Source organism: Neophocaena asiaeorientalis, unplaced genomic scaffold, assembly GCF_003031525.2.
Source record: "Neophocaena asiaeorientalis asiaeorientalis breed wild unplaced genomic scaffold, Neophocaena_asiaeorientalis_V1.1 scaffold65, whole genome shotgun sequence".
Lineage (NCBI taxonomy): Eukaryota > Metazoa > Chordata > Mammalia > Artiodactyla > Phocoenidae > Neophocaena > Neophocaena asiaeorientalis.
In genome coordinates this window covers 1,946,412-1,966,448 of record NW_020173215.1, presented here as the reverse complement: position 1 = coordinate 1,966,448, position 20,037 = coordinate 1,946,412, and the positions used below count along the sequence as shown (strand labels likewise).

General features: G+C 38.0%; 1 protein-coding gene across 1 annotated transcript in view; it reads right to left on the bottom strand.

Annotated features, from left to right (window-relative positions):
• The window catches only part of FGF2 (fibroblast growth factor 2), a 75,039-nt gene extending 55,735 nt beyond the window's left edge, over positions 1–19,304 (bottom strand). The window contains 3 exon segments of the mRNA XM_024745076.1: positions 66–118; positions 121–375; positions 19,218–19,304. Coding sequence (XP_024600844.1) covers positions 66–118; positions 121–375; positions 19,218–19,304 — 395 coding nt within the window.
• Between the last annotated feature and the right edge of the window lie 733 nt (positions 19,305–20,037).

Sequence of the window (20,037 nt, the reverse complement as noted above, 5' to 3'; positions counted from 1 at the left end):
CGCGGGCCCCCAGCCTCAAACTGTTCCGCCGCTTCCCTCTCCGTCGGCCCTAGAGCGCGGGGAGCCGAGCGGCCCGGGAGCTGGGAGTGAGGGCTGGGTGTCTCCTCAGCCGCCGCTCTCGGGAGGGCCGCCTCCCGAAGCTGCAGCGCCAGGGATCCTTTTGCAACCGCCGGCACAGCGTCCGCTGGTCTGGCAGCAGCCGGGCCACGGCGTCACATCTTCTACGTCTCCACCCGCGAACGCCCACCAACCCCGCAGGTCTCCGGTCCTCCTCCCTTCCTGCGCGCCGCCCCCTACTCGCTCGGCGTTTTTGGCGGGGGAGGTGCGGGGATGCGGCTGGAGGCCACGTTCCGGGCCTTCGCCGCCCCGGGGGCTCTACCCCGCTGGTTCCCCCCGAAGGCGCCCAGCCCAGCCCCGCGCAAACCAAATCACATTCAGACTTTCTCCACACTGCGGAGCTTTTGCTGTGCAACCAGCCGTGATTCAACTTTTCAAAGTTTAAATGCAATTTTCTCCCCCATTCTTTTTCCCTGCCAGCGTTTCAAAGCGGAGAAACTATTTCCACCCCCAAGAAGCAGAGGAATCGGAAGCGAGGAAGGGTTCTGTGTCAGAATAGGTTGCGAACATCTCTCATCACCAAAAGCCGAGGGTTACGCACAAGCACAAACTGTTAACACTGAAGGCAGAGGCTGAAGTAGTTCACAACATAAGCGAAGAAAGAGGCCAGAGAAGGGGAGCGGGTTGGGTTGCTAAGAGGAAAAGGCTTTTCTTTTACTAGCTTAACTTGAATTAGACAAAAGTGGAAAGATGAAGATGGGCCTCAAATCCTCATCGTGATAGAAGTATGTTAATGTCTTATTCTAGCTAAACTGTTAGGCATTTCTTGGAGGGAGGGTAGTTTACTGAAAATCCCAAACTACAAAATTGAAGTTAATTGCACTTTGCTAATTTTCAGTAGAATATAACAGGTACTACAGATTATCAAAATGTCCATCCACAGAACTTCATATACTGAGCACCTACTGTTTGCAAAGCATTTCAGTAAGTGCAGTGGGAGATACCCAATCTTCTGGCACAGTGAGGCTGATACATGGGGAGCACGAACAACACAAATACCAGCAGAAAGTGTCAAGGCCATAGAAGTGTAAAAATAAAGTTTCGTGAGATTTCAGATAAGGGGTAACTCAGCTTGAGGGTAGGCAGGGGTTAGGGAAAGCTTCTTGGAAGATGTGAGAATACAGAAATTCCTCTATTTAAGAACATATTTGGTTTCAAAAGATTATCCATCAGTGCACTTGTTCATAAGTCTCCAAGAGGTATTTAACTCTAGATGCATTTCTAGGACGTATGAGTCGATTCTTTGGAGCTTTAAAACCACGAGTACTCTTCTCCGGGCTGATGTATGTTGTCTGACATCTCTCTCCAAAATGGACAGGTTTTATCTGCTTTGAAAATCTGTTAAGACAAACAGCTCCCTTCCAGACGATCTCTGTGGGTATCCTAGGGAATGCTTAAAGCTACTGCAGCATGCATCAGGTTGCCACTTAACTTTGAAATCGAGTTAGATTTGAAGAAGCCTTGAACTCCGTGTCACACAAACCTGAGTATTGCAAGAGCAAAGGGATAAAAGCTAAGTCAAAATATTTTTGAACAGTAGTATCCAGAAATTTAGGGAACACCTACAAGCAGTTAAGGAATCTGTGTGCTAATAGACCACAGGTCCTGAGGAACTGCATCCCATGTACAATAACTGCTTGTTTCCTAGCTCCTTCTAAAACCAGAGGAGGAGATGTCACATGAAATGGATAAGCCAGCTCTGGGAATCTAGGTCTCCAAGACAAATAGCATTAATTCCAAGAAGACATCATTAAGAAAGTTGTCTCATGTTCCTACCCAGACTCTTCTCAACACACCCCTGTACACACACACAGAGACAGACAAAATATTCTTAGATGCAATCAATTTGCTCTCAGCTGAACCATAAGCACTCAACTTACAGTCTCAATTTACCCAACTATAAGGATGAATATTAAAATAAATATAATTTTGAAAAATAACTAGAACCAATAGGAGAATTCTATAAGATGATGGATACAAAACTCATTATTTTTAAAAACCATTGGTTTCCAGTGATAACTATTTAGGAACCATAAAGGAAAGAGGAATTTCCCTTACAACACCAAGGTAAATTACTTTGGAATTAATAAGAATTGTTCAGAATCTAAATGATGAAAATTACAAAGATTTAATGAGAACTTAAAAAAATTTTTAACTGTTCCTGGATGGAAACATACAGTAAAATAACAATGTCAAATACCCCTAACCATATTTAAATTTTTTAAACAATATTAGTTTAAAATTTTAGCACCATTTTAACACAATCTAGCAATATTGTAAAATTCAATTGGACAAATAAACGTATAAGAATAGCAAATACTTTTTTCTTAACTGCAGGGAAAAAATCTGAAAGACTTTTAAGTGGACAGAAATGATTACTATATATCTTCAGTGGAAAATTAGGCATTGTCTAGGTTATCTGATTCTGTGGGGTCTCTGTACCTTTGTCTTTGAGCAACTTTACAACTCTTGTAAGTTGCAGATAACTGTCATGGACTGAATTGTGTCCCCCCCTCCCCCAGATTCCTATGTTGAAGTTCTAACCTTCAGTGTGACTGTATTTGGAGATGGGGCCTTTTAAGTAGGTAATTAAGGTTAAATGAAGTCACAAGGGTGGGTTCTTATAATGGAGTAATTAGGTAAAAAATGAAATAAAAGGATCCAGTTTGCCAAGGAAGAAGTAACTCTATCTGTATTAGCAGAGTACACAATCTTATATATAGAAAACCCTGAAGAATACACACACACAAACATAGACACACACACAACTATCTGAGCTAATAAATGACTTCAGCAAGGTTGCAGGATACAAGATCAGTACATTAAAATCAGTTGTATTTCTTAACACTAGTAAAGAACAATCCAAAAATGAAATTAAGGAAACAATTCCATTTACAATAGCATCAAAATAAATAAAATATTTAGGAATAAATTTAACCAAAGAAGTTCAAGACTTGTATACCAAAAACTACAAAACATTATTTGGAAGAAATTAAATAAGATGTAAATAAGTGGGAAGACATCTGTATTCACGGATTGAAAGACAATATTGTTAAGATGGTAATACTCAAATTGATCTACAGCTTCAATGCATTCTCTGTCAAAATTCCAACTTCCTTTTTTGAAGAAATTGACAAGCCAATTATGAAACTGATATGGACAAGTGAAGGACTGAGAATAGCCAAAACAGTCTTGAACAAGCAGAACAGAGTTGGAAGACTTGATTTCAAAACTTTCTACAAAGCTACAATGTATAGGACAGTGTGATACAGGATTAAGGGTAGACATATAAATCAATGCAATAGAATTGAGAGTCAAAAAAGAAACTGACATTTATGATCAACTGATTTTCAACAAGGATGCCAAAACCATTCAATGGGGAAAGAAGAGTCTTTCCAACAAAGGTGTTGGGACTAGATATTCACATGAAAAGAATTAATTTGGACCCCTGCCTCACACTATATTTTAAAAAATTAACTAACTCAACATAGATCATAGACTTAAATGTAAAACTATGAACCCTCTTAGATGAAAACATAGGTATAAATCTTTGTGACCTTGGATTAGGCAATGGTTTCTTAGATACAGCACTAAAGATACAAGCAACAATAGATAAATTGTACTTCATCCAAATTAGAAAGTTTTGTGTATCAAATCAGACTTTAGAGAAAATGAAAGGTATCCAGAGAATGGGAGAAAATTTTGCAAACCATATGTATGATGAGAGTCTAGTCTCCAGAATATATAAAGAACTGTTACAACTCAACAGTAAAAAGACAACCCAATTTAAAAGTGGACAAAGTATTTGAATAGACATTTCCCCAAAGAATCTACAAAAATAGCCAGTAAGTATGTGAGAAGATTTTCAAGATAGTCATTAGTAAAAGGTAAATCAAAACCACAATGAGTTTTCACTTCACACCCACTAAAATAGCTATAATAAAAAACAAACAAACAAAAAACAGAAAATAACAAGGGCTGTCAAGGGTGTGGAATAATTGGAACCGTCATACAATGCTGGTGGGAACATAAATATAGAGAAGAGTCTGGCAGGTCCTCAAAAAATTAAACACAGAGTCACCGTATGACCTAGCAATTGCATTCATATATATATATGAAATGAAAACTGTGTTCACACAAAAGCACGTCAATGAATGTTCATAGCAGCATTATTCATAATAGCCAAAAAGTGGAAACTACCCAAATGTCTATCAATTGACAAATGGATAAACAAAATTTGGTATATCCATACAACGGAATATTATTTGACTCTAAAAACAAATGATACATGCTAAAACATGGATGAAACTTGTTACAGTGGAATCAGAAAAGCCAGAAAGAAGAGCATGATTCCATGTATACAAAATGTCAAGAAGAGACCAAAATCCACAGAAATACAAAGTAGATAAAGGGGCTGCCAAGGGCTGGGAGAAGAGGGGGCTGGGGAGTGACTGCTAGCGGGTGTAGGGTGTTTTTGGAGTGACCAAAAAGCTCTGCAGTTAGATAGTGGTAATGGTTGCACCACTTTGTGAATATACTAAAAAACCAGTAAATTGTACACTTAAAAATGGTGAATTTTATGGCATGTGAATTATCTTAGAAAAAAATAAAGAAATGCATGTTGAAATAAAAATGAAAATTTTCTCCTATATAGTTGAGAGAAAAATAGAAATGATATCACCCCAGGTTGTCAAGGACAGGGTGAACTGGAAACTTCATGAGCTGCCAGATGGAGGATAAATTATTGTAGCATTTTGAAAAGGTAGTTTAAAAGTGTGTGCATCAAGTCCTTAAATTTTTTTTCTTAGCAGGTTTTTTTTTTTTTCACCCTACCACCTGGCATGTAGGATCTTAGTTCCCCAACAGGGATCAAAACCATGCCCCTGGCATTGGAAGTGCAGAGTCTTAACCACTGGACCTTCAGGAAGGTTCCAAGTCCTTAAATTTTTGAAATTAAATATCATTTAGGCCAACAGTTTTGGTGCAAGAAATTTACTCTAAAGAAAAAAATCACAGACACGTACATTTAGCAACCTTGGTGCTTATTACAACATTGATTATAATAAGGAAAAAATGAAGGATAATCCAAATAATTAAGGGTGAACAAATTAATTTAAATAAATCATGTCATAGTCATAGAAACCAATGTGTTCCATGTAGCCACACAGACAGCTTTGTAGGAGAATTCATAACATGGAAAAATACTTGCAGTATACATATTGTTAATTGAAAGTAGTTTACAAAACTATAGAATAATATCCCATTTGTTATATACTCCCAAACCCATATTAGAATGAGATATGTTTAAATGTTAGTACTGATACCTTGGATGGTCAAATTATTTTTATTTTATAAAAATAACCTCTGGGGCTTCCCTGGTGGCGCAGTGGTTGAGAGTCTGCCCCCAACCCCAAAAAAAAAAAAAAAAAAAAAAAAAAAAAAAATAACCTCTGGCTACTCACTATTACATAAAACTTATTATCTAAAATTATATCTTCTTTATTTGTTTCCTTATATTATCTGTCCCCTCACTTCAATAGAATACAAAGTCCCTTAAAGGAGAGATCTTTTAGCCCTAAACATTGCTGCATCCTTGGACCTAGTGGCACTAAGCAGTCTGAACAAATATATATATATTTTAAATGAACACATGCACTAATTTCATTTTAGAAAGTTGTTTTTGGAAACCAAACTCCTCATCTACATTATGTATGGGTGTGGTCAATGACTCTAAATGTTAACCGTTTTTGAATGAAATCACACCAAGCCCATTTCCTTATGAAAGCTTACTAAAATATACAAATTACTGACTTCTAAAGCCTGGTACATCAGAAGTCATCTAATCAGTTCCCGAGTCATCATTATGACCATCAGCTGTGGTGTAATAGAGTGAGCACCTCTATCTCCACAAGACGTAAAGAAAGGTTACTGTTTATCTTCCATGCCCAGGTGGCAGATTCTGGTCTCACCCAGAAAAATGATCTGTGCTTTATGTGGATTTTGTGTCCTTGATTTTTAAAAACGGATAAATAAACAAGGAACACACCGAAGTTCCTGAAATAGCCAAGGCTTCATTACGTCACCTTTGGTCAGCTTATTTTTAAATAGTGTATTGTCACTCTACGTAGACAGTCAAGCTACAATCATGCACTATTTTCAGATGTCTGTGACCATATTAATCAAGTGACCAGTCTCCTCTCATAGGCTTTGATTTTGCCTTCCCAAGATCAACTCCTAAATTCAGAAAAGTAAAAACTTCATGATGTCTTTTACCTTTAAATTATCTTGGGCTTCCCTGAGGGCCACTGGACAACCACAAGGACTTGTTCTTTTACCTTTGAAAAGAGAGGGATGCTAGAAGTAACTAGGTTTATTCATATGTTCTATGTTTTTTAATTAGCTCAACACTATAGTAAGAGTTGGATGAAAAAAGCTATTGAATCAGAGGAGCTCAGCCTTCCTTATATTAATTTCATTCAAATAAATTGTTGTTAATAATAAATATTATTTCAAAGATAGCCCCTTACAGAAAGACCCTGCTATTCCTTATCTTCTGTGTGGTCTGCTCAAATTAGAGAGATTCGAATATCATTGTCCATTTGTTCTTATTTGACATTAGTGTAAAGGGGACATCCTGACCGTCAATTCAAGGCACTTTTTTTTTTTTTTTAATGTGCAAAAACTAGCAGAAAAAAATCCCTGTCATCTTAAAACAACTGTGTAAGAAGCAGGAACCTGAATTTACCTTTGGGACAGACTGCTCCTTGGTTTGGGGAAAGCTATATGAACAAACCTTTCAATTATATAAATTTAACACAAGTATCCACCACTAGTGCTGTCCCCCTCCCTGCTCTAAACCCAAGTCAAACGATAAATGACAGGGCCTCCCTGGTTCAAAAAAAAAAAAAAAAAAAAAAAAAAAAAAGATAAATGACAAACTGGGAAATTATGCAGTATCTGTGACATCAAAGTTAAACTAAAAAACAAAGAGACCTTAAATATCAGTGAGAAACGACTCACTGGCAAAAGAACATGAACAAGTAGTTCATAGAAAAAGAACTATAAATAAAATATATAGATTAATACATAATATTTCCATAAAGAAGCCTTTTAAAATATATAAACAAAATATAAAACATTCGAGGGAAAGAAATACATTGTTTTATTTCTCAGATGGGTACAGTCAAAAAGTTTAACGTATAGGATTAGAGAGTTGAAGGAAACAGATACTCTCTTTCACTGCTGGTTGGAGGTCGATCAGCAATAGCATTCAATATTTGAAATAAGTGTATCTTTTAATTCAGCAATTTCTTGTCTAGGAATTTATCCTACAGACATATTCACACACATGCACAAAGATGTGTGAACATATATACTTCAGCTTTGCTTGTGGGTGCAAAAGACTGGAAATAAACAATAAAATGGTCTTCATTAGAGGCTTATGAAAGAAACTATGTGGAGTCATTCATTTAATGTTTTTTGAGAGCCCATCATTGCCAGATGCAATTTATAAAGAACTATTGCGGTTTTTTTTTTAAATGAAGTCAATCTATATACATGGCTGTGGAATGATCTAGGTATACTGAAAAAGTAGAAAATAAGTGAAAAATGTAAGGCATATTGCAATGTGTTTAGCATGCTTCCATTTTCATGAAGGGAAAACATGCATATGCCTGCAATATATTGGGTTAGCAAAAAAATGCCTTTGGTTTTTAAGTAAAAACAAAAGACAACATTTTTCATTTTCACCAAGAACTTGATTGAACAACATATTCACCCTTTTGTTCCACTACCTTCTGCCATTTTTCAGGCAACTTCATAATTCCATCTTCCCAAAACTTTTTATCTTTTTGAGCAGAGAATTGTTCTAGGTGCCTTTTACAGTCTTCCAGGGAATTGAAATTTTTTCCACTAAGAGAATTTTGTGAAGACTGAAATCAATGGAAATCCGAAGGTGCAGTGTCTGGTGAATACAGAAGATGAATCAGAACTTCCCAGCCGAGCTCTAACAGCTTTTGCCTGGTCATCAAAGAGACATGTGGTCTTGCGTTATCCTGATGGAGGATTATCCATTTTCTGTTGACTAATTCCGGATACTATTCATCGAGTACTGCTTTCAGTTGATCTAATTGGGAGCAGTACTTGTTGGAATTAATCCTTTGGTTTTCCAGAAGGAGCTCATAATAGAGGACTCCCTTCCAATCCCACCATATACATAACATCACCTTCTTTGGATGAAGACCAGCCTTTAGCGTGGTTGGTGGTTGTTCATTTCACTTGCCCCATGATCTCTTCCGTTCCACATTATTGGACAGTATCCACTTTTCATTGCCCATCACAATTTGTTTTCAAAATGGAACGTTTTCGTTATGTAGGTTATGTATGTAGAGAACTGTATGCGGAAATACAGTCAAGAAGGTTTTTTTCGCTTAACTTATGAGGAACCCAAATATCAAAGTGATTCACATGACCAACCTAGTGCAAACGATTTCAACGTTTGATGTGGATATTTTGAGTATGTCAGCTATCTCCCGCGTGGTGTAACACTGATTATTCTCAGTTAATGTTTCAACTTGATCACTATCAACTTCAACTGGTCTACCAGACTGTGGAGCATCGTCCAGTGAGAAATCTCCAGCACACCAGTTTGGACACGTTCAATCGGTCACAGCACCTTCTCCATACACTGCACAAATCTTTTTTTGCGTTTCAGTTGCGTTTTAACCTTTCTCGGAATTAGAAAGCATAATATGCCGAAAATGTTGCTTTTTTCTTCCAACTTCAATATTAAAAGGGCTACACAAAAATTCACCAATATTGATCATTTTTTTTTTAAATACACGCTGATACGACAGCTGTCACAATACAATCTAACAAAATTGTTTCGAATGAAGTTAAAGACAACTAAGTGCTACTAGAGGCATCTTACGGAACAAAACGAATGAACATTTTGGCCAACCCGATACGTGCTTTTATAGACAGAGTATTTCAGGAGTGTCTGCCTCTGGGGACTGGAATCTGCAGTTAAAGGAAGACTTCTCATTGTACTGTTTTTGTACTACTTGATTTTTTTAAACCATATGCATGTACTAATTTTTCCTACTTATTTGAAAACATATGTAATGAGAAAAATATAATAATTTGAGGTAAAATTCCTCAATAAAAACCAGAAAGTAAATGCAGAGTGTCCATGAAGTAAAGATGCCCTGTGTCGTCTCTGGCCATGTCCTGTAGGATTCCAGGGACAGCTCTCTGCTGACTTCTGCACTCCATCTTATCCTCCCCGTTGGAAAGTGGCTGCAGTTGTATTTTGAGAGAAGATCTTTGTAAGTATCCCTTCATCCACTTATTGCCTCGCTCCTCAAAGTTGGACTCTGAGGTATTTTAATTTTCAGTTCCATTATAAGAGATAAAACCAAAATTCATACTGAATATGAAGGGATGAGGGCCCAGAAATAGGCCACATCACGGAATAGGAGAGAGCATGGATTGACTTGGTGCCCATTCCCCAAATGTCCACAAGGACACGTTGAGAATCTTCCAGTGAGAAGATGTTCCTGGACTTTCTCAGGCAGCTAATGTCATATAATTTGTTTCTTATTTCTTCATTTACCATTTCTATAAAATGAAGGAGTATTTTTTTAATGTGAGCTTAAGGATGTTTTCCTTTTAAACATTTTTATTGACACCTTGAATTAGGTTTCTTTTCATTCTTTTCGTTGTTGGGTTTTAACCAGTTAAAAATTAACTTTGTACAATAATACAAAGTTATACAATATCTTTGTGAAAAATGAGAGCATTACAGATAATGGTGAGAGTATCCTTTGGACTCCACCCCCAATCCCAGTCACTTCCTTCTTCTTCCCAGATAAAACCATTTTTCTCAGTTTGGGGTGTATCACTTCAGATTTTTCTTTGTGCATTTACATGCATATGTGTACCATAGAAAAGATACAGTGTTGTTTAGTATGACTGTATGTATCTTTACATAAATGGTATCACGTTTCCCTAACTTTCAGTAACTTGTGTTTTCGCTCAGTGTATGTCTTAGAATTCTTTCCATGATAATTAAACATGGATCTACCTTGTTCATTTTAATGGCTACAGAGCATTCCAGAGTCCTTAATTATTTCCTGACTGATGTACATTTAGGTTTTACACAAGTCTTGGCCACTACAAACAGTGCCGCGATGACCATCTTTGTACGTATCTCCATGTGCATATATTTAACTTTTTCTCCAGAGTTACCTAGCGATGGATTTATTGGGTTCCTGCATTTTCAACTTTAATTTTAAAATACATTGCCAAATTCACCTCCAAAGTAACTGTACTGTGTTACATTCCGACCAGTGAACAGCGCTCGTGCCTTCACAGAGGTGCCATTCTTGCTAAAGTTTTAGCATCATAAAGCTGGAAATGCTAATTAGTAGTACAGATGATAAAATTAAAACTTAAAAGCCTTTCTACAACTTAGAAGGGTTAAGATAAAATTAGTAGCTATAGTAAAGTTCTGCTTCTAAGTTTAAAAAAAGAATAAATTGAGCAAGTATAGCATGGCAGAATCTGGCTTAGAAAAAAGTCACATAAAAAATATCACATGGAAGTTAAAAATTCAATGGCCTAATCCCAGGCCTACAATCCCCGTGTAAATCTATACCTCTGATTGTCCATGATTTGAAAATAAAGGTCATCATTGCTGTTGGTATACTGAAAAAAGAAACATGAAAGATCACATGATTAGTAGAAACCAATAGGGTAAATAATTGCCCCCAAAACTACCATACCTGGGCTTCATTAATAGATGTTTAGTGAGCAGATAAGAGGGTACAATTTCTCTGAACTTTGAATACATCACATATGGAACATTAATATCTTTTTTTTTTTTTTTTTTTTTTTTTTTTTTTTTTTTTTGCGGGATGCAGGCCTTTCACTGTTGTGGCCTCTCCCGTTGCGGAGCACAGGCTCCGGACGCGCAGGCTCAGCGGCCACGGCTCACGGGCCCAGCCGCTCCGCGGCATGTGGGATCTTCCCAGACCAAGGCACGAACCCGTGTCCCCTGCATCGGCAGGCGGACTCTCAACCCCTGCACCACCAGGGAAGCCCTGGAACATTAATATCTTAAGGAGACATTGACAAGACAGAGTTTTCAAGATAGGGTAACACTGATTACCATAATCATGCAAATTCCCACGTTTCATCAGGTTCTTTTATGCAAAGGCTGAATGAAAGTTCATTACAGCAAGAAGCTGCAGAAACACTCTTCCTTCAGTTCTCCAAAGAGAGTTTCTACTTATTATGGACTCTTTGTCAGCCTTTCTAGACACAGGAGAATGGACCACCATAGGGCTTCCATCTCTACAGTTCTAAGATTCTTTATCTTTTCTTGGATATACTTCTGTTTTCCCAGAAATGTTCCCAGACATCAGTAGCTTTAACCTGACTACATATGGTAATGTGTACCAAATTTAGAAATATTTTTTTTTTTTTTTGCTGTACGCGGGCCTCTCACTGTTGTGGCCTCTCCCGCTGCGGAGCACAGGCTCCGGACGCGCAGGCTCCGCGGCCATGGCTCACGAGCCCAGCCGCTCCGCGGCATGTGGGATCCTCCCGGACCGGGGCACGAACCCGTGTCCCCTGCATCGGCAGGCGGACTCTCAACCACTGCGCCACCAGGGAAGCCCCAAATTTAGAAATATTTTAAACTCCAATCCACCCCAACTGGCTAACTATAGCCAGTGTTTATTTATGTTCAGAGGAGAGGATTGAATATTTTTCTCTTTCATCTCAGAGGAAGCATCAGCTTTATCATAGTCCAATTTACTATATCTTCAGCCAAAACTATGACTTTCTTTGTAACTCTTCAGCCAATGACCTCAAGACTGACCTACAGCAGTCATCTCCCTGGGGATGAAAAAGGTTATTTAAACACTTCAGTCCCTAGTCATTAGGAGAATACAAAAGTTCATTTCAAATTAGTGTTAAGGTTAAGTTCTTCTCACAAAAGTAATACAGAAAGGAGTAGTGATTAAAAAAAAAACAAAAAAACTGGAACCAGTGTTGACTAGACTTGAAATTTTCAAGTGTTCTCTCAATACTCCTTCTATGATCGGAAAATGCATTTCATTAATTTAAACTCTCCAAAACAATGTGCTGTCTGAAAAACTAACATTCTGACCAGTAGTTAACTAATAGAATAATGAAGTTATTTTAAAGATTCTATTTAAAACCATTGCAATTCAAATAGGCTGAGATAAAGTTAATGTTTTCACTATCCATGTAAAAGGCAAACGTAGTTAGAAAAACAATCAATCATATTATTATAAGGACAACTATTTAAAAACTTTAGCATTGGGCTTCCCTGGTGGCGCAGTGGTTGAGAGTCCGCCTGCTGATGCAGGGGACGCGGGTTCGTGCCCCAGTCCGGGAGGATCCCACATGCCGCGGAGCTGCTGGCCCCGTGAGCCATGGCCGCTGAGCCTGCGCGTCCGGAGCCTGTGCTCCGCAACGGGAGAGGCCACAACAGTGAGAGGCCCACGTAAAAAAAAAAAAAAAAAAACTTTAGCATTATGTATATGTACGAACAGCAAATGAGTACTAATTTCCAATTTTTCCTGTTTATTTATTATAGAGCATCTGGACATCTCTCTACCTTACATGTCTATTTAGAAAAACAATCTGAGGGGACTTGCCTATTAAAAGACAGAAGAGCTTAAAATTATAAAAATGAGCAACACATGTCACTTAAAAGGACAGTACTAATTGTACCAGGAGCTGGATCTTTACATTAATCGATCACTGAATTTAGCTCTAATCTTCCTGGCAGACAAGGCAATAAGATAAATAAGTTGTGTTCTAAAATGTGTGCTATTTGATAAGAGCTCACAGAAAAGTTAACTCTTTTCTGGCATCAATTCTCTTAGAAACCTGTTAAGTGGCCCTTTATAAAGGGAGCAGTAAGTAACGTTAAGGGCCAATACTTTGAACTGTAATTTCGCCAAAGATTAAGAAAATATTCTTCAGATTGCCTTAATAAAGCCAAGTTCATCATTCAGTTGTAACTTGGTGAAAGCATTTCTGTAGAGGATTTAAAAAATGTATTTCAGAAACACTGTATTCTGTTGATCTAATTTAATACAAGAACAGATTTCACGTAATTTAGAAGAACAGTTGAATAATACACTCCTTAGGTCTTCTCTCTCAAATATCAGTTACCCCATGCCCAATTATATACTTATTACTATTATTATTTCTTACAACTACAAGAATGTTCATGAAGATAAGCACAAAGAAGAAAGTATTGCTGTAATATCCCTAGCCAGCAATTATAATGCTAACATTTTCTGGTGTATCCTTCATAGATGATGGATAAGGATAGAGATCTATAAATAGTTTAGTTTTTACCAAATTGGGTCATACTGGACACATTTTTATAACATTTTCCATTAACCAGTATATTATGAACATTTCTACATGTTATTAAGTATTTTTCTATAGCTTTATTCTTAATGCCATTGTATTATTGCATTGCATGGATATACAATAATTTACTTAATCCACTGCTTGTGGACATTTAGGTAGTTCTCACTGTTTAAATTATATCTTACTGTATAATTCTAATTACTTTCTTAGGACTAATTCTTTGCTCTTAGGTCCTTTTGATTTTCCTTTCATGGGGCTCATTGCACTTGTAATTATTTGTGTAATGTCTATTCACTCACTGATAGAATATAATTTCCAGCCCTTGATATAGAAGACACTCAATAAATAAATACTTTTGATTAAATAAATGAATGTTTTAAGACTTTGGGGTACATTTTATCAAGTTTGTTTGAAAAAGTTGTGTCAGTTTACACTTTTCCTGAAAGCATGATGAGAGTCCCTCTTTTTTCCATATTCACTTTGGGTATCATCTCGGGCATAACCTTGATGTGCAAAAAATGTCAGTTCACTAAATTACTGTTTTTTAAATTTTTTCATAAGTTTGGCAAGTGCTAAGGAAAGGTCATTTCAATGTTATCTGGAAAGTGCCTCAAATACCAGTGTTCAAAGCAACACTCTCTGGTCTAAGTTACCAGATTCACAGACAATAACTTCAGGCTATAAATATTCAGAATTTTGACTTTTAGTCTGGAAAGGAAAGATTTTTATCTGCACAGAGGTGGACCATAGGGGTTCCTATGAGCCTGACATTTGGCGAAAGAGACAGGAAAAGCCAGTCAGGTACCTGTACCTTTTAATTGTTCTTTTCTCCTCATCACATTTTCATACGACATGGATTTTTAAAGGAACAAAAGATCAAATATTCATTGACCATTTTTCTTGGTCAATTATTATATTAATTAAAAATTTTTTTTTCCTCTTAATGTGTTCACTTCTCTCCCCCATTTCCTGATACACTTTGAATAAATCCCACTGTGCAATCATATCCACCTCACCGGTGTGAAGTACTGTTAGTGACATCAGCGTGTAGGCTGCAAAAAATAACTTTTGAGAGGAGCTCGTCATGCAATTTGTGTCGCCCTGTCTTCACTTAAAGCCATCACATTAAAAACAAAAACAAAACCAAAATAAAAGAAAAAAAACCCCAAAAAATTACCTCACTTATCCTGAGGAAAATGACACAGATTTCTTCACTTTGCAGTTGCTGAGGGTGTCAATCCTCTTGAGAGTCTACGATCTAATTCACACCCATAAATCACGGGTCATGGCTTCTGATGGGTGATGGCGTCAGTGTCTAGGGTCAGCTCATTCTGATATTCCCAGAAGATGTTCTGGTATAATGATAAAACTTTCAAAGAGTAAATGGAAGTTGATACTTCAAGACAGCTGCTTGCAAGTGTACTTTCAACATCATTGTTCACACATAAAATGAAAAGGGAGGATACTAGCAATTTACGGCACCAAAACTGAACTGTTTAAGAGACACAGCAAAAAGAAAGACCATGTGTTCAAGGCGTTGATATCATATAGTTGAGATAGGTTGTCTTGCACAGGATATGTCGGTAAGACCTGTTACTGCCCAGACCTCAAGTAGACCCTCAGTTTTCTCAGGGAATTCTACCATATTGCCTTGGTTGTTTCACACTTTCAACCTCTGAGACCATTTCACACTTCTCCTTCTATCTTAAACTTCCAACAAACCCCATTCTTAGTTGACTCCTCCTTTTGCTTCTTATTTCACTGAAGGTAATGGAATCAATCAGAATAGAATTCCCTCAACTTCCCACCATCAAACAGCCAACCTACTTGTATCTGCTCCCATGTACTCTATGTGGCCCTTGACCTGCCCCTTGCCCACTTCCACCTGAGTGTGGGCTCACATTTCCTCTCCCTCGCTGAAGGGTTTTTCCCCAGCATCAGTTTTGCTCCTTCCCAGTAGATCATAAAAATATGATCAGCATAAAAATATGTAGCTCTTTCCCTAACTTCATAAAAGTCCCTCCCTTCCCTTGGCCCAGACCTTTCCAGGTACCACCCCATTTTCTGCTTCCGTCTAAAGCAAAATTCCTCAAGGGTTGTCTAATTGTTGCTTCTTCTGCTTCCACCCATTTGTTTCTCTGTTTTGAGCCTTTGATTTCACTTATTGCTTAAGCAACTGTATGACAACAGAAGTGATGACTGCAAAAAAGACTTCATCCACATTCCACTAGCCTAAGACATCAGTTCTTGTTTTATTTGTGCTTGCTTTTTGTATTTGCTCATTGGTGTATGCCCTTTTTTACACTGTTCCAATCATAGACTAGGAATATTTTTTTTATGCTACTCTCCTTGCTTAACAGTATAATTTCTTATCTTGCTACACAATTCAAAGAATCCTTATTTTAAGAATTAAATTTCATCTAGTTGATATGTGTATAATTCATTTCACCATCCACTATTTTGGGCCATTTAGATGGTATTTTACCATTGTTACAAATACTGCTTTGGTTAAGCACTTCGTGTACCTAATTTACCAGTAGCCTTTGTATGAATTGTTTGTCCATGTAGATTGTAGAGAAGTCATTTAAAATGTGGTATAACTATCCAATGATATAGTGGCTGGTATTCTATCTACGATGGAAAAAGTATAAGATCCTCCGTAATATCATGTCACATCAAGTTGGACTTGGGATGGGAGGACGGTTGCCCCATCTTCTTCCTGGTTACACTTCACCACTGTTCTTTCAAGCCCTGATGGCATGGGTCATTCAGTGGCCATCTTCAAGGTTCTCCAGGCCAGAAGTAGATACAGTGTCCATGTTCTGGTATGCCCCATACTTCAGGAGATCACATTACTCTCCCAAGAACTCTCTGTATGCATTACTTTGGTGGCATCACCTGACCAGACCTGTGTGTTCTGCAACTCAGCAAGCATCCAGCCAAGGAACTGGACACAAGTCACCTCATTTACAATCTTTGTGCATCTCCTCAAGTGCTTCTCTCCAGGAATATTGTTTTCCTTAAGGCCTAAACATCACTTTTCCCCATCCCCAAATGGGAGAGGAGGGTACTGGCTGCTGTGCCCATTAGTATGTCCTGCCAGGATATTCTGGCAGCTTGACTTCCAGATAGTTCTCTTATGGGAGAACATTTGTCTCCATCTGCTCCCCAGCGTTGGGTCTAGCATAAATCTCACAACTTCTGGATAATAGGAAAATCCTACTAACATCCTATTACTATTACGTACCTTTCCTTTTTTCGAAGTTTTCCTTGTTGCTTTAATTTTGGTGTAGAGCTTGTCAACAGTATGTGTGGCAAGTATCTTGTCTGCTTGTTCCTCTGGACCCACCATTCACCCTTCTGGTCCCTGCAAAAGGGCTGACTTGTAGGGACCACACCAACTTCTTCCCTTGCTCTCTGGCTAAATCAAGGGAGGGAGACTGAAGTTAATTCTTGACTCCTTCCTGTGATGTCACCTCTATGACCTTCAACCAAGAGTCACTGCTCCTCTCTGGGTGTCCTACTCTACATGATTCTTTCTTTCCAGGTTCTGGGAATCCCACCCTCCCCTTGTCCTTTTGGGCCTTGGAGTGGGAACAGCCCTGCTGGTGTTCACCCAGTATCGCACTATGCCTTGTACTTCCACTCCCCGTGCACACTTTCCAGAGGAGACCTTTCTCAAATTATCCTGTTTCCAATGTGTCATCTTACTGAGGCCCTGCCTGATACAGAATATAATCCAATTTGATTTTCAAACTCAGTCTGAGAGTTTTTGCCTTTTGATAGGAGAATTTCACAATGGTAGTGAAAATTTATATACTTAATTTTATTTCTTCCACTTTATTGTACATTTGTATACTTTCTTTTCTCTCTTTTCCTCACTCTTATTAGATTGATAAGGTTTCTTTTTATCTTTTTCTCCTCCACTCATAAATTGGATTTCCATTCTGCTACTCATAACTTTCCTGGCTTTAGCAGTTATTTTTATATTTCTATGGATATGTGAAAATTAAATAATGTCCTCCAACTCGCTCATTCCCTACCAGACATATATTTTTTCAATTTTACTAATAGTTGTCTTCCCAACTGTAATAATTACATCTTTCTATTGATGGATCAAAAAATAAGTAACAACTTTGCCTTCCTACCACACTCTATTACTAGCTTAATGCTTCTCCACTTCTTCCACTGAAATGAAACCTTTAGAACATTTGACTGCCCATACCTTCCCTATTGTTTGCGGTATGTGGGTCTCTCACTGTTGTGGCCTCTCCTGTTGCGGAGCACAGGCTCCGGATGCGCAGGCTCAGCGGCCATGGCTCACGGGCCCAGCCTCTCCATGGCATGTGGGATCTTCCCCGACCGGGGCACGAACCTGTGTCCCCTGCATCGGCAGGCGGACTCTCAACCACTGTGCCACCAGGGATGCCCAAATCTTGAGTTTGTATGAGAAAATTATAGGATTTCAAACCCAGACAGTCATCAAGTTTTTCCTCACAGAATCTCCTGTTTCAAAATTCTTACAGAGTATAATCTCCAGTTAACTGTCATATTCCATTTAGATATAATTGTAAATATTATGAAATTCATTGTTCATCAATGTGTCCTGAACTTTTCATCTTCCCTATCATGAGATTTGATTTTCATTTGGTTAGAAAATTTTCTCAGAAAGGTACACAGGTAGGATATTTTCGGAGCCTTTGCAACACTCCAAAACTTCTTTTCTTTGCTCTCACATGGGGATGAGAACTTCCCTTGATAGAGGGATATCGCCAGTGGTCTGTAAATATAAATGCAAATTGTCTGATTCAACCAAGGTTACAGATAAGAAGTCTATTACTAGTCTAGTTATCTTTCCATTATCAATTGCCTTTGAAAGTTTTGTTCTTTGTCTAGAAGCCTTGTAAGATTTTCAACTATGATGCCAAATGGTGATTTCCTAAATCCATCATTCCTTCCACATTTATTAGTGAGCATTATATATATATAGTGTTGTATACTGTAAGGAAAAGCTTTTTCTTCTCATTCATTCATTCATTTTTGTATATTAGTATGAACTCATGGTTGCTTAATTTATTCAGTAGGCAATATCTGTTTCTATCGTTGTTTACTGACCCTCAAATTGTCCCAGATTTGCCTAGCCCCTTTAGGCTGGCTTTCAGTTCTTTTGACATATTCTCATCATTCTTTGAACACTTCTGTACTTTCTGGCACACACACTGGAATCAAGTATATCTTCAAAGAGCTTTGGGCTTTTTTTTGTTTTGTTTGTTTGTCTGTTTTTCTTTTGTTATTTTTTTGCAGAGAATGGTATTTAGTAACAGATCTGAACAGTAGGTATTCTCAATGTTTTTGCAATGGCATTGCCCTTAGGCTCTCTCAATGGAAAGAGCTAGGGCATATATATCTACACACACACACACACACACACACACACACACACACACACACACCCCCCTATATACATATACTATCGAAAACACAAAATGACTGATATATCCAATTCTGATTTTACATACCGCAGGGTTTATTCCAGTTTCCTCCCTTTCCATATTTGTAAATCCTTTTTCTAAGAGGGAGAAGCCTGGACCCCATAACCCCAATATATTTGTTTGTTGGATCAACCCCCAAGGTAATCAGTCTCTTCTCATCCCCACTGCCCCGAGTGGGCATCCACTCACCTCGTTCTGCAATCGCCCACATGTACGGATGCTGTCCCTATCTTGCGTGGGCGCACATGCCACGCCATTGCTACAACCCCACTCCATGCAGAGGCCTTTCTCATCCCTCTTAGGAACCACCTCCTTGCACTGGGCCACTAGCACCCACTCTCCAATGTGGATACTTACTTTTGCTCAATTTCACCTACTGGCTTTAGTACCAAATTATTTAAGCAAGAAAGAATGAAGGAAAGAAGGAAGGAATGAAGGCAGGCATTTAGAAAAAAAAATTATCTATCTATACATATATGTGTATGTATATGTATACCTATATTTATATGTATATATTCCAAAACTCCCATCACCATATTTGATGCCCTTTCTTTTATTACTTTATTTTCTTTTTCTTATTACCAAAGCAGGTCATACAAGCAATGTAATACTGATAAGTGTAGGAAAGGAAAAACATTTTCTTCCACCCTCTCAGGTTTTGTATCTGGGAGCCTACAATTAAACTGAGAAAAGACAGATTAATAGGAGAAAAACTGTGTTTTTCTTTATAGATGTTAATATTTTCACATGCACAGGGGCTTCAAGATAAAAGTGAAAACCCAAAGAATCCGTTAAACCAGTGGACTCATGTCTGTATCGTTTTTAACAAAGGGTAATAAATTGTGGAGAAGTGAGCAAAGGAAAAGGGGTTTGGGGCCTCTGTGGGTAGTAAACTGTGGAAAGATGACTAGGAAATATATGGGAGACAAAGCTTGTTTAGTTAGGCAGATAAGAGCTATATTTCTCCTCTTCCTGGAGAGGAAAGCACACTTACAAATGGAAATTTATA